General features: G+C 38.0%; 1 protein-coding gene across 3 annotated transcripts in view; it reads left to right on the plus strand.

Moving 5' to 3' along the window:
* Positions 1-20,727, plus strand: part of LOC121732657 (sodium-independent sulfate anion transporter) — a 54,923-nt gene that overhangs the window by 18,098 nt on the left and 16,098 nt on the right. For all 3 annotated transcript variants that reach the window (XM_042122614.1, XM_042122613.1, XM_042122615.1), the window contains 7 exons: positions 5,260-5,340; positions 10,484-10,647; positions 13,664-13,818; positions 15,028-15,189; positions 17,076-17,188; positions 19,511-19,684; positions 20,217-20,367. In XM_042122614.1, the coding sequence (XP_041978548.1) occupies positions 5,260-5,340; positions 10,484-10,647; positions 13,664-13,818; positions 15,028-15,189; positions 17,076-17,188; positions 19,511-19,684; positions 20,217-20,367 (1,000 nt within the window). The remainder of the gene's footprint in view (positions 1-5,259; positions 5,341-10,483; positions 10,648-13,663; positions 13,819-15,027; positions 15,190-17,075; positions 17,189-19,510; positions 19,685-20,216; positions 20,368-20,727) is intronic.

Raw genomic sequence — 20,727 nt, forward strand, 5'->3', positions numbered from 1 at the left:
TTCTAGAGGGGATAGACAAGCGGCAAGCAACTATCGTAAACGCCAACGCCACAGCACAAAATGTATGGGATTTGACATAAGTATTCGTTAGCGAAGCGATGACATAAGTCAAATCGCATACATTTTGTTAGCTTTTACGATAATCGCTTGCCACTTGTCTACTAGGGTAGGTATCTATTGAAAATATTATATGCAATAAAATATATAATTATTCTGATCTGCACTCTTCCGCAATAGTATTATTTTAACAGATATTAGTTAGCTGAATAAGATTTTTTTAGGTCAAGAATACTATTTACTGCAGTACCTAATAATTGTGATGTTGAAACGATCAATTATGATTTTATGATCATTGTAAGTTTTTGTAGTCGATCAATTTGTGATCGAGGCTATTAATTTATAGAAATACGCTTTAAAATTTAAATTATACTTAACTAGATGTAGCACACAACTTCATTCCCTTAAAAATATACTAACTGTAAAATCTATCAATACTTTGTCAGACAATATTTTGTCAGAATTGTAATTTTACATGTTATGAAATAAATAAATATCTTAAGGTGCTCCCCTCACCGCGAGCATTCACGTGTAATGTAACATTAAAGATTCGACTTTGAGCATTACTACTTACATTAAGTTGAAAAATAGGTGATAGAATAGTATGTATGTTTATTATTATATTATAGGAAGCGACCCGCCCCGGCGTCGCACGGGTATAAAATATATTGCCACTGAATGAAATCGATGATCCTTCACGTTGTCTACTTCTTATCTGTGCCAAATAACGTAAAAATTGCTCCAGTAGTTCGCGAGATAAGCCCTTTCAAATAATTTCCCCCGCTTTTTCCACATTCTCGTATTAGTCTTAGCGTGATAAAATATACCCTATAGCCTTCCTCAATAAATGGGCAATCTAGCACTGAAATAATTTTTCAAATCGGACCAGTAGTTCCTGAGATTAGCGCGTTCAAGTTAGCCCTTTCAAATAATTTCCCCCGTTTTTTCCACATTTTCCTCTAATTCTTCGCTCCTATTAGTCTTAGCATGATAAAATATAGCCTATAGCCTTTTTCGATAAATGGGCTATCTAACACTGAAAGAATCATTAAAATCCGTTGCGTGGTTTTAAAGATTGAAGGGAACAAAGGGAAATGAGGGGAAAAAAGCGACTTTGTTTTATTATATGTATACATATATTTTATATTACAATTCCGTTGTTGCGCTTTCGATGTATTTTGTTGCATGAATGAAACTAAATACATAATTTAAACAATAACATTATTTGTCTTAACGGCAATATTTCTTTTAATTATATTAACTACTCAAAGAAATCCGCGGCACGAATTTCTATTCTTTATTAGAAAATAAACGATATACAGCGCCTTATTTGCATTATAATCTCCATTTTATTATAATATTGTAAACAGACAATTCATAATATAAATTAATATATTGTTTATACTGTCTTATGCAATTTAGTGACAATAGTAACTTATAATATAATTTCTTACTAAAACGACCTGCAGTCCATTTAATTAAAAGATCTACAATTTGACAATTCGTACAAAGATTCTTTGCCAATCTCCAAAATATAATATTAATATCTTTAATTTTGTAATAATGATTTATTATTAATTTCTATTAAATAATATGGTTTCTAAGTATTAATGCATTTTGCAACCAACCGGGAAATTACAATTTGTCTTATAACAGGAAATAGAAATAACAATCCCTTGTAACCTTGGTTTTGAACAAAACTTGTAATATAACTAAGCTATTTTCTTTAGTAATTAATAATAATAATAATAATAAAATTTATTTGCAACTACATTAATGATACATGCACACATACTTTAAAACAAGACAATTCCAAATTGCAGCCGCAAATTGGCTCATGCTCGGCATGTGCTGGTACACCCAGGGGCATATTCAGCGCCGGTCTTCCGCAAGAGACATTAGTGACGACATGGATATCATTATTAACTAATTACAACAGATTACAAACAACTAAAACAATATAGAACATACAACAACAATAAAATAGATCTCGCGACAGCCTACGACTAGACTGATGTTGTCGCACACGACAAACAGCTGTCGTGCGCTGTCACCACAATGATTATAATTATACTAATTACGATAATTACTAATTAGTATAGTAGAATATTAAGGTGATGCCGCGTTAAAGAAAAAAAAAATCGGCCAAGTGCGAGTTGGACTCGCGCACGAAGGGTTCCGTACCGTTATAGAGCAAAAATAGGCCAAAAATTTGTTTTTTGTATGGGAGCCCCCATTAATTTTTTATTATGATTAATTGTTAAATTACACATATATTTAAGGCCTTTGAAGTGCCTACCTGTTGCCATTATAGATATTGAGCAAAAAGGCCAAAAAAATCACGTTTGTTGTATGGGACCCCCCCTTAAATATTGCAGCAAATACTTTTTTACGTTAAGAATTACAATATTACGTATCTATAGAATGTTTTGTCTTTTTAATACTTTGTTAAATCGCACGAAAGACAATGACAAAACATTGTATTTGACAAAGAGACATTCTATAGCGTTTCTTTTGTTCAATATCTTATTAGTAAGAGTCAAGTTAAGGTTACGACTTGATAATTTGGCTGTAGCGATGTCGATTTTTCTCAGCAATGAATATTGGAGGGTAAAATAATATTATGTATATTATGTATATCTATTTGATTTTAAATTTAGTAAAGCCTCAGTAAATAAAAGTTTCAATAAAATATACGTAAATGGTAGAGATATTCACGTATTAAAAGGTACTTATAATTATTTAATGCTATGCAGTTAATAATGTATGCATTCAGATACAAGCTTTTACAAGCTGATGCATTTGAATATCGCGAACGTACATTACTGCTAACAGTATGCGCATAATATAACACAATTTACACACAGCTGCCTCAAGATGCACGAATATTCGATTTTTAATATCATTGAAACACGATTTTCAAACTTAGAATTTGGCACCACGAAATCCGTCTTCATACCCATAAAAATTGCCGATCTGGGCGATTTGTATGGGTATGAAGACGGATTTTTTTGAGTTCCAAAGAAGCCCTCCGTTCCCTTGATATCCGAAAGTCGAGTGGGCCTGACAGAATCCCGCCTATTGTGTTGAAAAAGTGTGCTCCAGAGTTGGCTCCAATCTTGACGCGTCTTTTTCGGCTCTCCTATTCCACTGGCATCGTCCCGGCTTCCTGGAAGACAGTCTTGGTGCACCCGATCCCCAAAAAAGGTGATCGCACAAATCCTTCCAACTACAGACCAATCGCTATAACCTCTCTCTTCTCGAAGATAATGAAATCCATTATCAATAGCCAGCTTCTTCGATACTTGGACGGCCAGGGATTACTAAGCGACAAACAATACGGGTTCCGTAAGGGTCGCTCGGCTGGTGATCTCTTGGCGTCCTGACTCATCGTCGGGCTCAGGCAATTGAGTCGAAGGGAGAGGCATTGGCTGTTAGTTTGGACATTGCGAAGGCCTTTGATCGGGTTTGGCATAAAGCGCTGCTATCAAAGCTTCCATCATACGGGCTGCCCGAGAAATTATGTAAGTGGGTCACTAGTTTCTTAGCAGACAGAAGCATAAAGGTCGTAGTTGACGGCGAATGCTCGGAAACTCAGTCTGTTGATGCTGGTGTCCCTAAGGGCTGTGTGCTATCGCCTACTCTATTCATACTGCATATCAATGACATGTTACAGACCAACGGCATTCATTGCTATGCGGATGATAGTACAGGTGATGCTGTATATACCGGCTCCCCCAATGTTTCTCGGCAAAATGTCATTGAGAGTCGAAACGAACTTGTGTCTAAGGTGGAGAATTCATTGGAGAAGGTCTCTGAATAGGTTAGGCGTAACTTGGTCCAATTCAACCCCGCCAAGACACAAGTCTGCGCGTTCACCACTAAAAAGTCACCAATGTCGTATATTCTCGTTTCGAGGGCACATCTTTAACCATCTCCCCTAGCATTGAGATACTTGGCGTCAACATATCGAGCGAAGTCCAGTTCCGATGTCATCTAGAGGGTAAGGCCAAATTAGCCTCGAAGAAGCTTGGTGTTCTTAACAGAGCGAGACAGTACTTCAGTCCGGACCAACGCCTACAACTCTACAAGGCGCAGGTTCGGCCTCATATGGAATATTGTTCTCACCTCTGGGCAGGGGCGCCAAAATACCAACTGCTCCCTCTGGATCGTATCCAACGAAAGGCCGCTCGAATTGTTGACTGCCATAGTGTTCAAATAGCTTGGACCCCTTGGAATTACGCCGAGATGTAGCTTCAATCTGCATCCTCTATCTGAATCATACCACCTGCAACTTTTCGCCATCGTCCCACGCGAAAAACATACCATCCTCATCACCTTGATGAGTGGCAGTCTTCCACAGTGCGTTTTTCGCGTAACTTTCTGCCGCGCACTGTAAAACTCTGGAACGAACTGTCACCAGCAGTATTTCCGGACCTATACGACCTGCAAACTTTCAATAAAAGAGCGTATTCCCTCTTAAAAGGCCGGCAACGCACCTGCAGCTCTTCTGATGTTGCGAGTGTCCATGGGCGACGGCAGTTGCTTACCATCAGGTGACCCGTTTGCTCGTTTGCCCCCTTATTTAATAAAAAAAAAGTTCCCAGCGTTGTTCTTATAGAAAAAGTTGTTCATTTTGACGGGCTCATTTGATGGTTTCAAGGATAACGGTGTTTACACAAACACACTGTATTTGCCAGAAGAAAAAAGGTTTTCCGAGAGGGCCAGGAGAAAACGAAAAAGCAGGAGCATATATTTACACTGCCTAGAAAAAAAGGGAGACTCGCTCTCCTGTGCCTCTTCGCCCGTCTACTCTCCCTCCATCTTACTAATTTTCGATGAGATCATGCGATTTTAATATTTTTTACCCATTCCAAAAAAAGTGCACAATGTCACGACGTCGTTCGTTTAAAAAAATCTGGCAAATAACACCGAGATGATAAATCGCCTAAAACGTTACTGGATAAATGGACTATCCAATACAAAAATCATTTTTCAATTTGAAACAGTAGTTCCTAAGAATTTCGCGTCGAAACAAACAAACATTTCAGCTTTATAATATTAGTAGAGATATTTTCAACACTTACGTTTAGTATAAACCTCTTCCTTGATGTAACGTTACATCTGGCCATTCCCAATTAAATTTGACAGTCCAATATAAAAGTTTCATACATTCGTTTAATGAAAATGCTTTTGTTACAGGTGATAATGCACATCCCCGAGGCGAAAACAGCTGATAGCGTAATGGGAATACTGTGTATCATCATCCTGCTCTTGATGAGGGTAAGTTTGTCACTTTGTACCTGTTAATATACATTGTATATTATGTACAGGTCTTTGGTAGGTAATCCATATACAATAAACAGCATGTGACAAAACTGAGTGATAATATTTTAGGTTGTGTGACCCTCATATAGAATTATCTCTGAAAGATGCAGCGCTAAAAGTGTTAGTGTATTATTGGGTCTACCGGGGTATGTGGGACATGCCCGGGCGCGGCACTTCACCACCCACTAAAAACCCAACGAGTGTTCCTACTTTCCGCTTAAAGGAGTGAGCACACTGAGACGGGCCGTGCCAGGGCTCAGCGTGCCGGGGCTCATCGCAAAAATCCGCCACCATACAATTTGTATGGAAGCGGAAATCCGCTGCGCCCCGACACAGTGTGCGATACGCGCATCCGCTTCCATACAAATTGTATGGTGGCGGATTTTTGCGATGAGCCCCGGCACGCTGAGCCTTGGCACGGCCCGTCTCAGTGTGGTCACTCCTTAAGGCAGAGTCACGGGATACGCGAGATGCACAACCGCGACCCTGCCAGCGAATGCCCCTAAAGGCATAGTGTGCATGGCTGTTAGGGTCTGTGTTTTTTTGAAAAAGAATCAATGTCTCCTTTATTATGAGGTCATGGATTATGTTCCCGCGTTTAAAGAAAATGTTTTTAAGCTTGATTTAGACAAAGCAAACTAATACCCTGATTGTCTGACTGGAATATACGTCGGATCGATGCATGTTGATCGCGTGGCAAAATATAAATTAGCATTTATACAGCTTGCGTTTAAAAAGTTTTTTTCCTATTGTTTAATTTTTTTAAGTGCTATTCCAACGAACATATTTTAAGGTTGATACTGGATTCTGGAAGGTATTTTAGGACCAAATAAATTGCTCTTAGATATTTTGCATCCGTGATGTTCAACAAAAATTACTATTTTTGTTTCTCTTTTAAACATACCTATCGTTTCAACCTATACTAAGCCGTCTGCTTGCAAGCCTTTAAATTCCTAATAATAAGAGCCATACAGTGACATAGCGACGTTTTGAAGTTTGCGTGCAATATAATTTTGTTGCTTCCAAAATTAATTATAACAAGCAACAGGTAGAATTTCGTATATCACAAAATTAATGTTTACATCATAAAATGTGTTATGAAAAATGCAAATCATTGCACTAAAATAGCAAACACTTACAATAAAATAGAATTAAGTCCTTCTAAAGTGGGACTTATCATGTTTACTAATTATGTGCTAACACTAATGTAATATGAATAAAAGTTTACCAATACCTTTACGAATATTTAACAACAAATTAGGGAATCGTAACTTAGTACTAAATAGTAATATTATTTATACAAAATCCAAATACAAAATTCAATTCATTTGTTTCCCTCTCTCTCCCATACAAAAAAAAACATTTTTAAGTACCTATTTTTGCTAGTGTCCGACCGAAACTGATTTTTCAGCCGAAACCGAAACCGAAACCGAACTTTCGGCCTTACTCTTAGTTTCGGCCGAAACCGAAACCGAAACTTGGTAAAACATTCAAAATTACGATTATTTACTGAAATTTATTGATTTTTAACATAAATTACAATTTATGTTAAAAAGAAAAAGTACCACATTGAATTTTTTACTTTTTGCGACATTTCTTACCATAAATATTATTATTCTTAGACTCGAATACCTTTTTATACTATATTCCGTTTTTTATGCGATTCCAAGAAGATGCGTTTCGTCTCATTCACAGCAAATCCGATTTTTTTATCTTCTGAATGCCCAATATTCGAGTTTTAACTTCAAAAAACACATGTCCTGTCGGTGTAGTATATGACAGATCGAAAAACATAGGCGAAAAAATTGTTAAGTTGACAGTTTTCACAGATATGCGTTTGGTTAGCTTATTTATCGTTTCTTGCTATTTGTTACTAAAACAACGTGACAAGGCTCAAAGATGATAAAACGTATCAAAATCATCAATCAAACGTATAACGTAAACTTAGATTCATTAATCGCGATTAAATGAAGAATGTAAAATCTATTTGAAACAAAATGAGATTCACGTCACCATATAAACGCGTTCATTGTTCAATGAGAACTTAGTTTGATAAAACGTTTAAGTGTGATTGGTGAAATTTCCCTTAATGTATTATAACGAAGGATTACCCTAAGAAACAAGAGCAGAAGTTATATTTTGAAGTCATTTTATTTAGGTGCGATTACACGTATAAACGTGTAATCGCACCTAAATAAAATGACACGGTTCTACACGTATAAACGCGTTTATAGCACCAAATTGCATTTCACTAACATAAAGTTCACAACAAATCCGAGTTTTATCTTCAGAACGTCCAATGTTGCACGGCTAAACTTCATTAAAGCTGTTAAAGTCCTGCCAGTGTAGTGTCATGGCGAATCGAAAATCATAGACGAAAAAAATTATGCGTTTGGGTAGTTTATATATCGTTTCTTGCTTTTTTATTGATCCCCGTAGGAACGCGTTTAATGAGAACTAAGTTTTATAAAACGAAGTTATGCGATTGGTGAAATCCTCCCTTAGACATACTACTGAACGACGTACTACTGAAAACAAAATCAATAATTATTGCAGTACTTATATTATTTTTATGGGAGACATGGACACGACCGCGATCGAAGTTCAAAACGAAATGACTAAGCAAACTTGCAGTTGACGTCACATTTTTTTTCTCCAGAAAGCGTTTTGCCACTAAACCTGAAAAATATACTGAGGGCCGCAAGAGTGAAGCTTACGGGGAAGTGGGCTAGATAAGATTCTAGCAGGGTAGGAACGGTCTAAGTCCTAAGAGATTGCGTGTCTAAAAAAAAAAAGTGAGGCGAGATGATTTACTTTAGATAAATCTCACAAGACATATCCTAAGATATCTTTTAATCTCACAGTCAAACAAAACCTATATATTATATAAAACTCAAAGGTGATTGACATAGTGATCTATCAACACACAGCCCAAACCACTGGACGGATCGGGCTGAAATTTTGCATGCAGGTAGATGTTATGACGTAAGCATCCACTAAGAAAGGATTTTGATAAATTCCAACCCCAAGGGGTTCAAATAGGGGATGAAAGTTTGTATATAATAATACTTCTTAACGCGAGCGAAGCCGCGGGCAAAAGCTCGTTCTTAAATAAATAAAGTTCACACACAATATAACCAATTTAGTTATATAAACATTGTTAAAATAGCACGTAATTTGCCAACAGTTATATATATATATATATATATATATATATATATATATATATATATATATATATATATATATATATATATATATATATATATATATATATATATATATATATATATATATATATATATATAATTAGTAGTAAAAGTGCTAATTTTTGATTTGCGACTAATCTGGAATACATAATCTCAAAACATGATTAAATAGATGGTAGCGAACTGAGCCAGGGCCTCGCTGGCAAGCAAGCTCGAGTTAACTGCGAAGTTTACCGAACGATGCATGAGTTTCGGTTTCGGCTATATTTTGGCCGAAACCGAAACTAAGGCCGAAACTAGATTTTTTGGCCGAAACTGGCCGAAACCGAAAGTTCGGTCGGTCACTAAATTTTTTGCTCTATAATCGTACAGTACGCTTCGTGCGCGAGTCCAACTCGCACTTGGCCGATTATCTTTTTTTGAATGATTATGATAAAGTATTATCGTGTACACGTATAATATTATGCAAATGCGTAAATAAAAAATATCATTACTAATATTATAAATATGGTTAGTCACATGATTAGCGGTGTCAGAGTAGACAGAATGATAGAGTATACCGACTTAGAACTGATGTTGAAATTTTTCAATTTGACGTAATATGACGAAAATCGTCGCTAGGGTTGTTAACTTGTTACCTACGAATTTAAAACTATGACATATTCGCTGGACGTGTTCCTCTTTGGTCGTATTGTTGTTTGTGTTTTGGCACATGCGATCAAAATTGTCAGAATCAAATTTTGAAATCTTTATTTTAAATATTTAAAAATAAATTATATCAGCTAGCGCGAGGCGTTTCCGTTCATAATCCTAGTGAAACCCGACGAATTTGACAGATATTGAAACCTGTCCGTTTCTTTGCAGTCGAACTACTGGTAGTTATGTCTATTGTGGCGGTGTCTTGATTTTCATATGTTTTTATTCGGAATTTAAATTAAAATTCATTCAATCAAATTCATACTAATAATGTATATTCGGAAGTGTGTCTGTCTATCTGTCTATTTCCCTTTCACGCCCAATCCGCTAAAACGATTTTGCTGAAATTTGGTGATACTTAGAGTGCCGAAAAATGGGCATAGGATACTTTTTATCCCGGAAAAATTAACTAAATTAATTTTGGCGCAACGGAGTTACGGTCAAAATAACTAGATAAAGTATAAAAAAATATATTGAGCCATCAATTGCTGTGTCAAGTTGATGATAGCGTTGGCAGAGCGAATAGCCTTTCCAGGTTTAATAGTTATTAGATTAGTTAAACGTCTTATAACTTACACGTGGGGTCGTATAAAAGTTATAATGATGGCTAGTTTTAGTGCTGCATTCCAATTAATGATGGCTTCGGCTTAAATACAAACGACCGCTGCACCCAGAGACATGTTACTTAGCTTTTATTTAATGATGGGTTTGACAAAAAAGTTAGGAGTTTATCTGCCGCACTCAGAGTGGAACATTAATTAGTTAAATGCTACGAATAGTCAGCCTAGTACCGCTCAAGGTCACCTAAATATTGCAAATGTATTGAAATGTGTACCTAAGGTACACTTTTTGACAAGTATTGTGGAGCATGTTTTTTGACGGAGTTACTTTTCCTTAGTTTTTATTATTCGTAGGTTAAAATATATAATTAATTCAAAATTTTGACATAAGCCCCATACATTATCTGTCAAACTCTTCATTTAATTGAAGGTTAATCATAACTTAATGTCTCTGAGTACGGCGGTATGTCATTAATTGAAAGTTAATTAATATCTGAGTGCGGGCGTATCTTCTCGCTTTCCACCAAGTTGAGTAAATGTGTATCTTAATATTATCATGTATTTTTTACATTTCTACGAAGAAGATAAAAAAAGAAACTATTATAACTTTTAATATTTCCCTTTTCTTTCCAGAAAATGAAAGACATAAAGCTGCCGCCGGGTCAGAAGGGCGTGAAGAAAACGCTCTGGCTACTCTCCACCTCGCGTAATGCGATCATAGTGGTCGTGTGCTCTGTCATCGCCTTCGTGTGCGAGTCCCGTGAGATGTCGCTGTTCAACCTGACGGGCACTGTCAAGTGAGTACTACAAGGATCTTTTGACAGTTTTGACATTGACAGCGGCACAAGGATGAACCTGCTGTCATTCCAAAGTCACGTCAGTGTTTTGTACTCCGATTGTTATTAGCTCGTCTGTCAAGCGCCCAAAATGGGCGTCTTACTCTAATGCTAAGTACTCACATACGGTTTTGCTCAATAGTTTTACTCCGAATCGAAGGAAATGACATATTTGACATATTTAATTCTATCGAGCCGGCTCGAAGCGAGCCTTCGAGCTGTCAGTTTTGGCGGTCCATACGGTGGTTATTGCTCGATTTGGAGTAAAACTATGGAGCAAAACCGTATGTGAGTACTTAGCATAAGACTATTCAAAAGTATTTTCGAAAATGGTTTGACAGTTCGTGACAGATGAACGGCTATGGGACTGTGAAGTGATTACTACAAGGATCTTTTGACAGTTTTGAGCGGTAGCGGGATAAGGATGAACCAGCTGTCATTCGAAATATACTTCAGTGTTTTGTAGACATGGATATGGAACTGTTGTCACTTCTCAACTTTTTGTGCTTCGATTCTGTGAGGGGACCAGCTCTCTGGGCGCCGAAAAAATCGCGCCCAGGGCGCCGGTAATGCTAAAACCGGCACTGCGTTAAGTTATATATTTTTAACAGCTACAATATTACGACATGAGAATCACATAAGTTTCGAGGTATACAATATTATCGGCAAAAAATAGTTAAACATAAATTATAATATTACAATAAGTACAAAAATATATTATGCATTATGTTAATTTATCTATAAAACTTGTGTGCTGTGGTGACGATTACATCATACACCGTTATAACCTTAGCAAAATATATCCCAAATCTCAATCAAAAGTTTTTTCGAAGTCTTATAGCAAATTAACACACGACACAAAAACAGACTACAATTACCTTACTCCAGAGTTAAAATGCTAAACGAAAGCCCATACTACATGTCTGTTAAAATATAATGCCCGTTTTCACCAACGACACCTAAAATTTAGGTGTCCCTTAAGGCTATATAAGGGGCACCTAACGCAAGTTTTGTTTTCACCGAAGTTTAAGTAACACCTAAACCATTATAATTTAGGGGATGAATTGACAAGCCCGTAAAACTTAGGTGACGTATATTTTGATTAAAACAACCTATTATGCGATTCATCCGCCAAACCATTAGGTGACCCTTATAATTTAGGGGATGAATTGACGACCCCGTAATACTTAGGTGACGTATGTGGCAACGACGACGACGTTAGATGACGGTTGCCTTGACAATGAATCTGTTATCGAATGGCCGTCTGATATTTTACTTGTAAAATAGCGAACTCCCATAAATATCTTTATATTTATCACAAGCCTTCCTCTTTAATCACTCTATCTATTAAAGAAAACCGCAATTAAAGGGAACAAAGGGACATGTGGACAGAAAAAGCGACTTTGTTTTATACTATGTAGTGATATACGTCACCTAAGAGTTACGGGGTTGTCAATTCATCCCCTATATTATTGAAACAAAACTTACGTTAGGTGCCCCTTATATTGGCTTAAGGGACACCTAAATTTTAGGTGTTGTTGGTGAAAATGGGCATTCCCAGATGCAATTAAAAATAAAACAAAACTATTATCATTTACGAGAAAATTAAAAAGCTATTTAACTGAAAAATGTTTCTATTCGCTAGAAGATTTTTTTTCTAAAGAAGATTAAGGTCTAAAGAATAATAAGTTCATAAAATATATTACTTTAATTAATGTACCATTGTAATTGTTTATCTATGAAATTAAGAAACGAATAATACATAATATTATGTTACATAAGTAGTTAAGAAATTACAAACCAAAATATTTGTTAAATACTATTTTATAAGCCACCGCCTGTACAGTGTACAAGGTGCTGAGTTTGTATATTGTATACTATACTTAGATGCTAATAAAATCTTTGAAACTTTGAAACATAAAAATACGATCATTAAAATATATTGTCTAAATTAAGTTGCAATTACTGTTATAAACAAAACTTTATTACAATTAAAACGAAATGCATGAATAATAATTGGATATGCTAATCATTAATTTATTACTGCGATGCAATTTTGCACAATAATCTTAAAGTTTATAACTTCATTATCGTTTCCGTTACTTATTGTAGATATTTAATTTCTTGCGATACTAGATGTTACCCGTGACTTTGTTTGAGCGGAAATATATTTAAGGACGCAAACGAGCAATCGGGTCACCTGATGGATAGCAACTACCGTCGCCCATGGACACTCGGAATATTAGAAGCCGCAGGTGCGTTGCCTGCCTTTTAAGAGGAAATACGCTCTCTTGAAGGTTTGCAAGTCGTATTGGTCCGGAAATACTGCTTGGTACCGCTGAAAATAAATTCTTTATTTTCAGCGGTTTCTTCCAGGCAACCAAACAAAATATGGTGGCAGAAATATATATATATATATACGCGCCGCATCTGAATTCGTTGTATGAAATGATGTGAAACCTCGCACATTAATTTGTCAGCACCGTACGCGCCGCATTTCGTAAACTATGAGGCGCGTACGATGCTGACAAATGTGACTTTTTTTTAATGAAATAAGGGGGCAAACGAGCAAACGGGCCACCTGATGGAAAGCAACTTCCTTCGCCCATGGACACTCGCAGCATCAGAAGGGCTGCAGGTGCGTTGCCGGCCTTTTAAGAGGGAATAGGGTAATAGGGGAGGGAAGGGAATAGGAGAGGGGTAGGGAAGGGAATAGGGTAGGGGATTGGGCCTCCGGTAAACTCACTCACTCGGCGAAACACAGCGCAAGCGCTGTTTCACGCCAGTTTTCTGTGAGAACGTGGTATTTCTCCGGTCGAGCCGGCCCATTCGTGCCGAAGCATGGCTTTCCCACGTTTAAGAGATCAACTTTAAGCGTTAAGAGGAACAGAAAATTTCGCATTTATAATTGCATGATATAGCGGAAAATTAGTAACGTATATTGTCAGTTGCGTACATCCCTGCTTTTTCTTTTCAGAGAAGGTCTCCCACCATGGTCCTTACCCCCGTTTGGTACATCATACGATGGTAGAAACGTCACCTTCGTAGAGATGTGCTCAGACCTGGGGTCTTCCATAGTACTTGTGCCTATCATAGCAGTACTAGGCAACGTGGCTATAGCTAAAGCGTTTGGTGAGTTTCAGAATAGTAACGTCTTATCACTACATAGTACAAAACAAACTTGCTGCTTCCCACAGTCAGTCTCTATAACAAATGTATGCTTAGTTTTTGGTGCATTTTGGCGTTACAACGTCTAATAACTCGTTATTACGTGTCTGTCCAGATGAGGCGTTTTACGCGCGAAGTGTATACTCGCGGTATCTGGATGCAATGGAAATTGAAAAATTCCATTCCAGATACCGCGTTTTACGCGCGTTTTTACGCTACAAACATGGACTCGAAGTTGAATACGCTCCAATCAAATACACGGTCCATTCCCCACGGACTCGCACGTAGTACTGGACGTTGCAATGGCACCCAAGTATCTCGACTCGCGCGTCGCTCGAGCGTTTTATTGGCGAGTCGAGAGTCCCGCTCTTTGCAAGCGTTTTACGCGCGAGGAACAAAACGCGCGAAGGCATCTGGAAGCGATACTTTATGTAGCTCTAGTATCTCGAGTACACGCGTAAAACGCGCGAGTCGCTCACTCGCTCGTGCGTAAAACGCCTCACCTGGACAGGATCTACGCCGGGATGCATGCATTCGTGACGTTATTGTCGCGTCCCGCAAGCGAGAGCGCGGCACGAACGAGAGAGAGGCATGATCGGCTCAGTTCCTAGTTGTCAGTGTCACGTCAAACTACCGTCTGTAAACCGACTTTACAGACAACCATTTTTTCTTAAGATATAGTGATTTAAAGTTGTATATATTAATATTTACTCAGTTTTAAAGATTATGTAAATATACCGTTATAGTTCAGTAATATTAACTGTACTTACCGTTAATGCTAGATCTATTTTAAGTTTACCTAAACATATCTGGTTGTTAGCACAAAATGTGTTAAGTTATGCCACGTTTAAAATGTTAATATTAATAAAGCATTTAAATGTTTGGAAGAGTGTAATCTTTTTAGTGAGAATTATGTTGAATTAAATCTGAATCTGTATTATGCTACCTTGCGCAACTCAGTTAAGTCAGTTAATACCTGGTTTAATCACACTGAATTAGCAATAATGCAGTCTAATAATGGAAGTGGTCAGTGGACCTTAATGGTAACAAACACTCGCCCTTACCAATAACCCATATTATGTTGGAGAGGACGCTTGATAGAGAAAGATACAGCATTGTATAGACATGGAGTAATTATGTTTTTTTTTTAATATAAGGGTGTGTTTATTCCAGCGAGCGGCGAGTCAGTTGACGCGACACAGGAGCTAATAACCCTATCTCTGGCCAACGTGCTGGGATCATTCGTGAACGCGATGCCGATAACTGGGTCCTTCTCTCGCAGCGCTGTCGCTCACGCCAGCGGAGTAGCCACGCAGCTCGGCAGTTTGTATACTGGTAAGTACTTACCTCAGCCAGTGGTAATACTATTGCACACATGCCTCAAACACTGAGTACTTACCACAAGCCTAGTGTCTGTCGCTAGAGTATAGATGGCGCTTGTGCAACTTTGTGGTTGAAATGCAACAGTGTAAACTCACAGAAATAAATCAAGATAGAACGGCTAAGCGGGTGGAGTACGCGTGTTTCAATCTTGCTGTCGTGCAAGATTCATTGAACGTTCATTCAGTCAGCGCACACGTCTCGACTTGATTACACCGGAGCGGTTGTGCAAAAATGCCTCATTGTGCAGTGTCTGTTTGTAAAAACAGAAGTACAAAAGTGAATCGGTCAAAAGGAGGTATTTCTTACCGTAGTTACTTAAGTTATTTTTGTTTTAACTAAAAGCAAAGCAAAAATAGACGCGAGCGATTCCTTAGCAACGGACGCGCGTCGCAATCTATCTTGATTTATTTCTGTGTGTAAATTTTTGCCATCCAGCGCATCCTTATTCGTCGCGCTGATACTTGCCTTTTGCGGCAAATTACTAGAAATATAATATAACTAGATGTCCCGCGCGGCTTCGCCCGCGTAAATTAGAAATTTTACAGAATCCGTAGGTACATTTTCCCATAAAAAATATATCCCCCGTTTTTCCCACATTTTCCTGAGTTTCTTCTGTCGTATTAGTCTTAGAGTAATAATATAATATAACCTTCTCGATAAATGATGAGTCTTACTCGATAAATGATCTATCTAACACTGAGATAAGTTTTTAAATCGGACCTGTAGTTTCTGAGATTGACGCGTTCAAGCAAACATACTCTTCAGGTTTATAATATTAGGTAGATATAGATTTTTTTTAATTATCGCTTGACAAACTCGAGTCTCGATCTAAAAGACTATGAAATGGTATAATATGGTAGTGATGATGATGATGATGATGATGAAGAATGTAATTTGCATAGTAGCATATGCTTTCTGTTCTTAAAACAACGCCGAAACTCCCAAACTTGTATCTATAAAGAATCAGGAATTCTCTCAGCACCTTCCGAACCACGGTATACCAGGTATATCTCGGTGCAAAATCTTACTTGTTGGTAGCATATGCTTAGAATACTTCTCACGAAACCGAAGTCACCATATGTTTCCCTATAAGTTTTGAGGAGTTCCCTCGATTACTTATGGATCCTTCATCAGATCACCACTTTTCTGAATATAATACCAAATTGGGATGATACCCTATATACCAAAAGAAAAATTTTGAAAATCGGTTAACAAACGGCGGAGTAATCGTTGAATATAAGAAAACGAACATAACACCTCCCCATTTTGAAAGTCGGTTAAAATTGTAGCCTATGTGTTATTTATTTAATATTTTAATCAGCACATGAATTGAATAACAAAATTTTTTTCAAATTAATCGTAGCACCATCTGTCAGGACAAACTAAAATTGAAATAGAATAATATTGAATGCGATGATAGCGCCGTCCGCCGGATCTAATGTAAAACATTCCAAAATCAACAACTCCTTATAAATAAGAAATTAATTGAAAAAACATTTTCCAGTAGACCAAACTGTAAATCTAAACCATTCTCGAATCTCCACGAACACACACAAAAAATTTCATCAAAATTGGTCCAGTCGTTTAGGAGGAGTTCAGTCACATACACACGCACACAAGAAATATATATATTAAGATATTGCAAAGGCCAAAAATATAGACTAAAAACATTTGAAGAAGAATACAAAGGTCCATATCTGTTTTTTTTTAATAGAGTAGAAGATGTTGCTCGCAATATTTTTGGCTTAAAAAGATACACACTTTTGCATTTATAATATTGAAGCATTTATTTATTTTTTTAGTAAGTATAATTAAAGATTTTTTTTTTTTTATTTCAGGTATCCTAGTTTTGCTCGCGCTCAGTCTCCTAACGCCGTACTTCTACTACATTCCGAAGGCGTCACTAGCGGCCGTCGTCATATGCGCTGTGATATTCATGATTGAGTATGAGGTAACAAACTTACACACATACTAGCCGTTACTTAGAGCTAAATTATCTTCTAAAGGTGAGAACGCACTACGCTAGTTAAGCGTGTAGTTACACTGCAGCGCTGAAACGCAACACTTGACGGCTAATAATCGGATCGGAACCGAAGAAATCGGATGAGCTAAGGCGCAGTACGCGAGTAGCAGAGCTACGCGTAACAGTAGTACAGTTATATAATAATCATTTATTTATTTATTTTTAAATCATATACATTCAAAAGCTTATAAATAAGGCACATTTGAAATTATTTCAATACAAATTTAGTAATTTTAGCGTTGGGAGCTGTACTAGTTAAAACTGTGACACAGCTCCCCAAGTTCTATAAAGAGCGAAGTGTCGCATCACTCCGTTGCTGCGTAGTGACGTCAAGTGCGGTCTCGCCTTCGTCAATTCAGACCGCAACGCGACGAGGCGAGGCGAGGCGCGGCGTGGCATAAATTTGTATGGATTTGACAGATTTCAATTGCGTGAGACGTCTTGCGAATCTGTCAAATCCATATAAATTGCAAATGCATCTACGCGTCGCGTTGCGGTCTGAATAAACCCTAAGCGCTCTTACAGACAAACGGCACGTGTCGGCTTCATGTGTCGGCGGCAGTCCCAGTCCCAGTCCTTTCCTAAAACGATCATGTTTCCAGAAAGCTTTGTTGTAAGATTACAATAACATTACCGTACTCACTTTTCAAATATAATTTTACTAAAAAACAGTAAAAAATGGAAAATATTGTTAAATCCGCTGTGAAATATCAACTTTTTTAAGATCGTTAGCTTGACGTTAAAGTAATTATTGCTTATCTGTCAAACGGTGTCGTACGGATTATCGAATAGCCTAGTAAATAAATGCTCAAAAGGGGGATGTGAATGGAATAGTCGAAAGCAGAAATTTTGACTTAGAAACTTTGTTTGGACTAATTTGAAGATAAACATACTGTCTAGTCGGTAACCCGTACGCTGCCGATACAGTGGACGTACTGTAAAAAAAATATCCGTTTGATGCGAGACATCCGTTGCGTACGATACCGACCTGTGGACCTTTACCTTTACGCGCTACGTCACATCTGCAAGGTCGACGGCTGCCGTCGACTGCCGCCGACTGCCGCCGACACGTGCCGTCGTCTACCGTCAACTGCTGCCGACGCGTGCCGCCGACACGTGACGTTCGTCTGTAAGCGCTCTAAGGCTTCAGTCGGCGGGAGCGGGAGCGACGGCGGCATGTTCCAATGTATAGATTTATATAGATAACACACGATATTCTAGAATCTAGAAGAATGAATAAAGGACATTAGGCATTCTGGTCTAAAAATAAATAAATACGCGGTCAGAACTAAGAATATTTCTAATAGCTAGGTTATTTATACCTTAAAGTAATTCCATGAATTTAACACTGTTACTATACGTTTTTTAGCAGTTATTTAAGTTTTAGGTAACTCATAATAATAATAAATAATACTTAATATAAAAAAATGCAGTTACAGGGTTAGTCCATATATATTTTTTAAGTTCTTAATATGGCCTAGCTATTTTAAATAATCCTAGGTCTGGCCGCGCAGCTATTTGCTTTAGACCAACATTGTATGGAAATTGCCTGAATCCTGATGTCCTTTGACAGTACGCGTGATCCCAAACGAATTGAAAGTTGATAACATACAGCATACGGTATAATATAAGTATACTTACAATATTATATTGTATTTTTTATCATTCTCTAATATATTACAGTTCGCTTAGCACCGTATCGCGACGAAACTATTTAAAGTTAATTATAATACTAACAACTCATTATTTTCATTTCGTAATACGATATTGTTGGAATTACAGTATAATTACTGAAACTAATTCCATTTTTCCTATTAACAGTAATTTTGTAGTAAACTTATGTAAAAACATGTATTGCAAAAAAAAATATAATCAACATGTTTCACTTTTGATGTGTGATCTTACATCGTTTGGTGAGCGGATTTAGGGTGAAACGGGCACGTAGCCCTATGTATACGTCGCGAATATAATATTATTGTGTTCGCGACAAACATGTTGATTTTATTTAAAAAAAATGTTAAATTGATACAATACACAACAAGGTTGAGACTGTGCAGCAAAAAGCGCAACGTTTTAGCCGTGCATTCGCGGGGGGTTTGTTAAACACGTTCGCCAACCGCTCGTATGAAATGCCCCTTAAAAATAATGCGCTGTGAATTTCATTATTATTTATGTTTTATAGTAGACTAGCAAGCTCATACCTCTCTCTTTTATAATTTAAACTAAACAATAATTTCAAATAATTATTAGGTGGTCAAACCGATGTGGCGGTCACGTCGCGCCGATCTGCTCCCAGCGTTCGCAACGTTCGCGCTCTGTCTCATAGTGGGCGTGGAACTCGGCATAGTGGCCGGCGTGTTCGTGAACGTGGTGCTGCTACTGTACCCCAGCGCGAGGCCGCAGCTCGAGGCGGAGATCGTCACGGTGAGATACTGTAACACGAGTGTGATACGCCGTAGTGGGCGTGGCATAGTGGCGGGCGTGTTCGTGAACGTGTGCTGCTGCTGTACCCCAACTCGAGGCGGAGATCGTCACGGTGAGATACTGTAACACGAGTGTAATACGCCATAGAGCCGTAGTGGGCGTGGCATAGTGACCGGCGTGTTCGTGAACGTGGTGCTGCTGCTCTACCCAGCGCGAGGCCGCAGCTCGAGGTGGAGATCGTCACGGTGAGATACTGTAACACGAGTGTGATACGCCGTAGTAGGCGTGGCAAAGTGGCGGGCATGTTCGTGAACGTGATGCTGCTGCTGTACCCCAGCGCGAGGCCGCAGCTTGAGGCGGAGACCATCACAGTAAGCATATATTGAGGCTATTCCTAAATAGGCCACAGAAGCTGAGGCTAATATACACTCCAACTGGCAACTACACAGGTTATTTTCAATTTCTTTGCTCATTCCTTTTAAAGATAATAAATAATGTATGTTCCATATTACTTTTTTATTTCTGTCCACAGAGCGCATCAGGCTTCAGCTACGTCCTAATCACGGTCGGCAACAGCCTCTACTTCCCCGGTGTGGAGTACATACGTCAGTACGTGACGCGCGCCGCCAACAAGCAGGGCTCGTGTAGCATGCCCGTTGTTATTGACTGTCGATATGTACTGGGTGAGTATGATTGTCGACACGTTTGCTATAATAGGTGGCGTAGAACATTAAACTGGAGGAGGCAATAGGTGCATGTGTACGATATTTACCAATAATGTGTATAATAACTGCCAAAACATGTCACCAATAAAGACAATTCTCATCGGTTATCACCAATAGCGTGATCCCATGCACGCACGCCCCGGGTAAGCGGGTCAGATGTTTAATGTTGAGTTTTAGGTCTCCTAAAATACTATGCGTTTCCCTCACTATCCCATAGGTCACGTGATATTATAGTTTGCTTTTATCGTAAAAGAGTTTTAGGTCTCCTAAAATACTTTGCGTTTTCCTCACTATCCTATAAGTCACGTGATATTATAG

Source organism: Aricia agestis, chromosome 12 (assembly GCF_905147365.1).
Source record: "Aricia agestis chromosome 12, ilAriAges1.1, whole genome shotgun sequence".
NCBI lineage: Eukaryota > Metazoa > Arthropoda > Insecta > Lepidoptera > Lycaenidae > Aricia > Aricia agestis.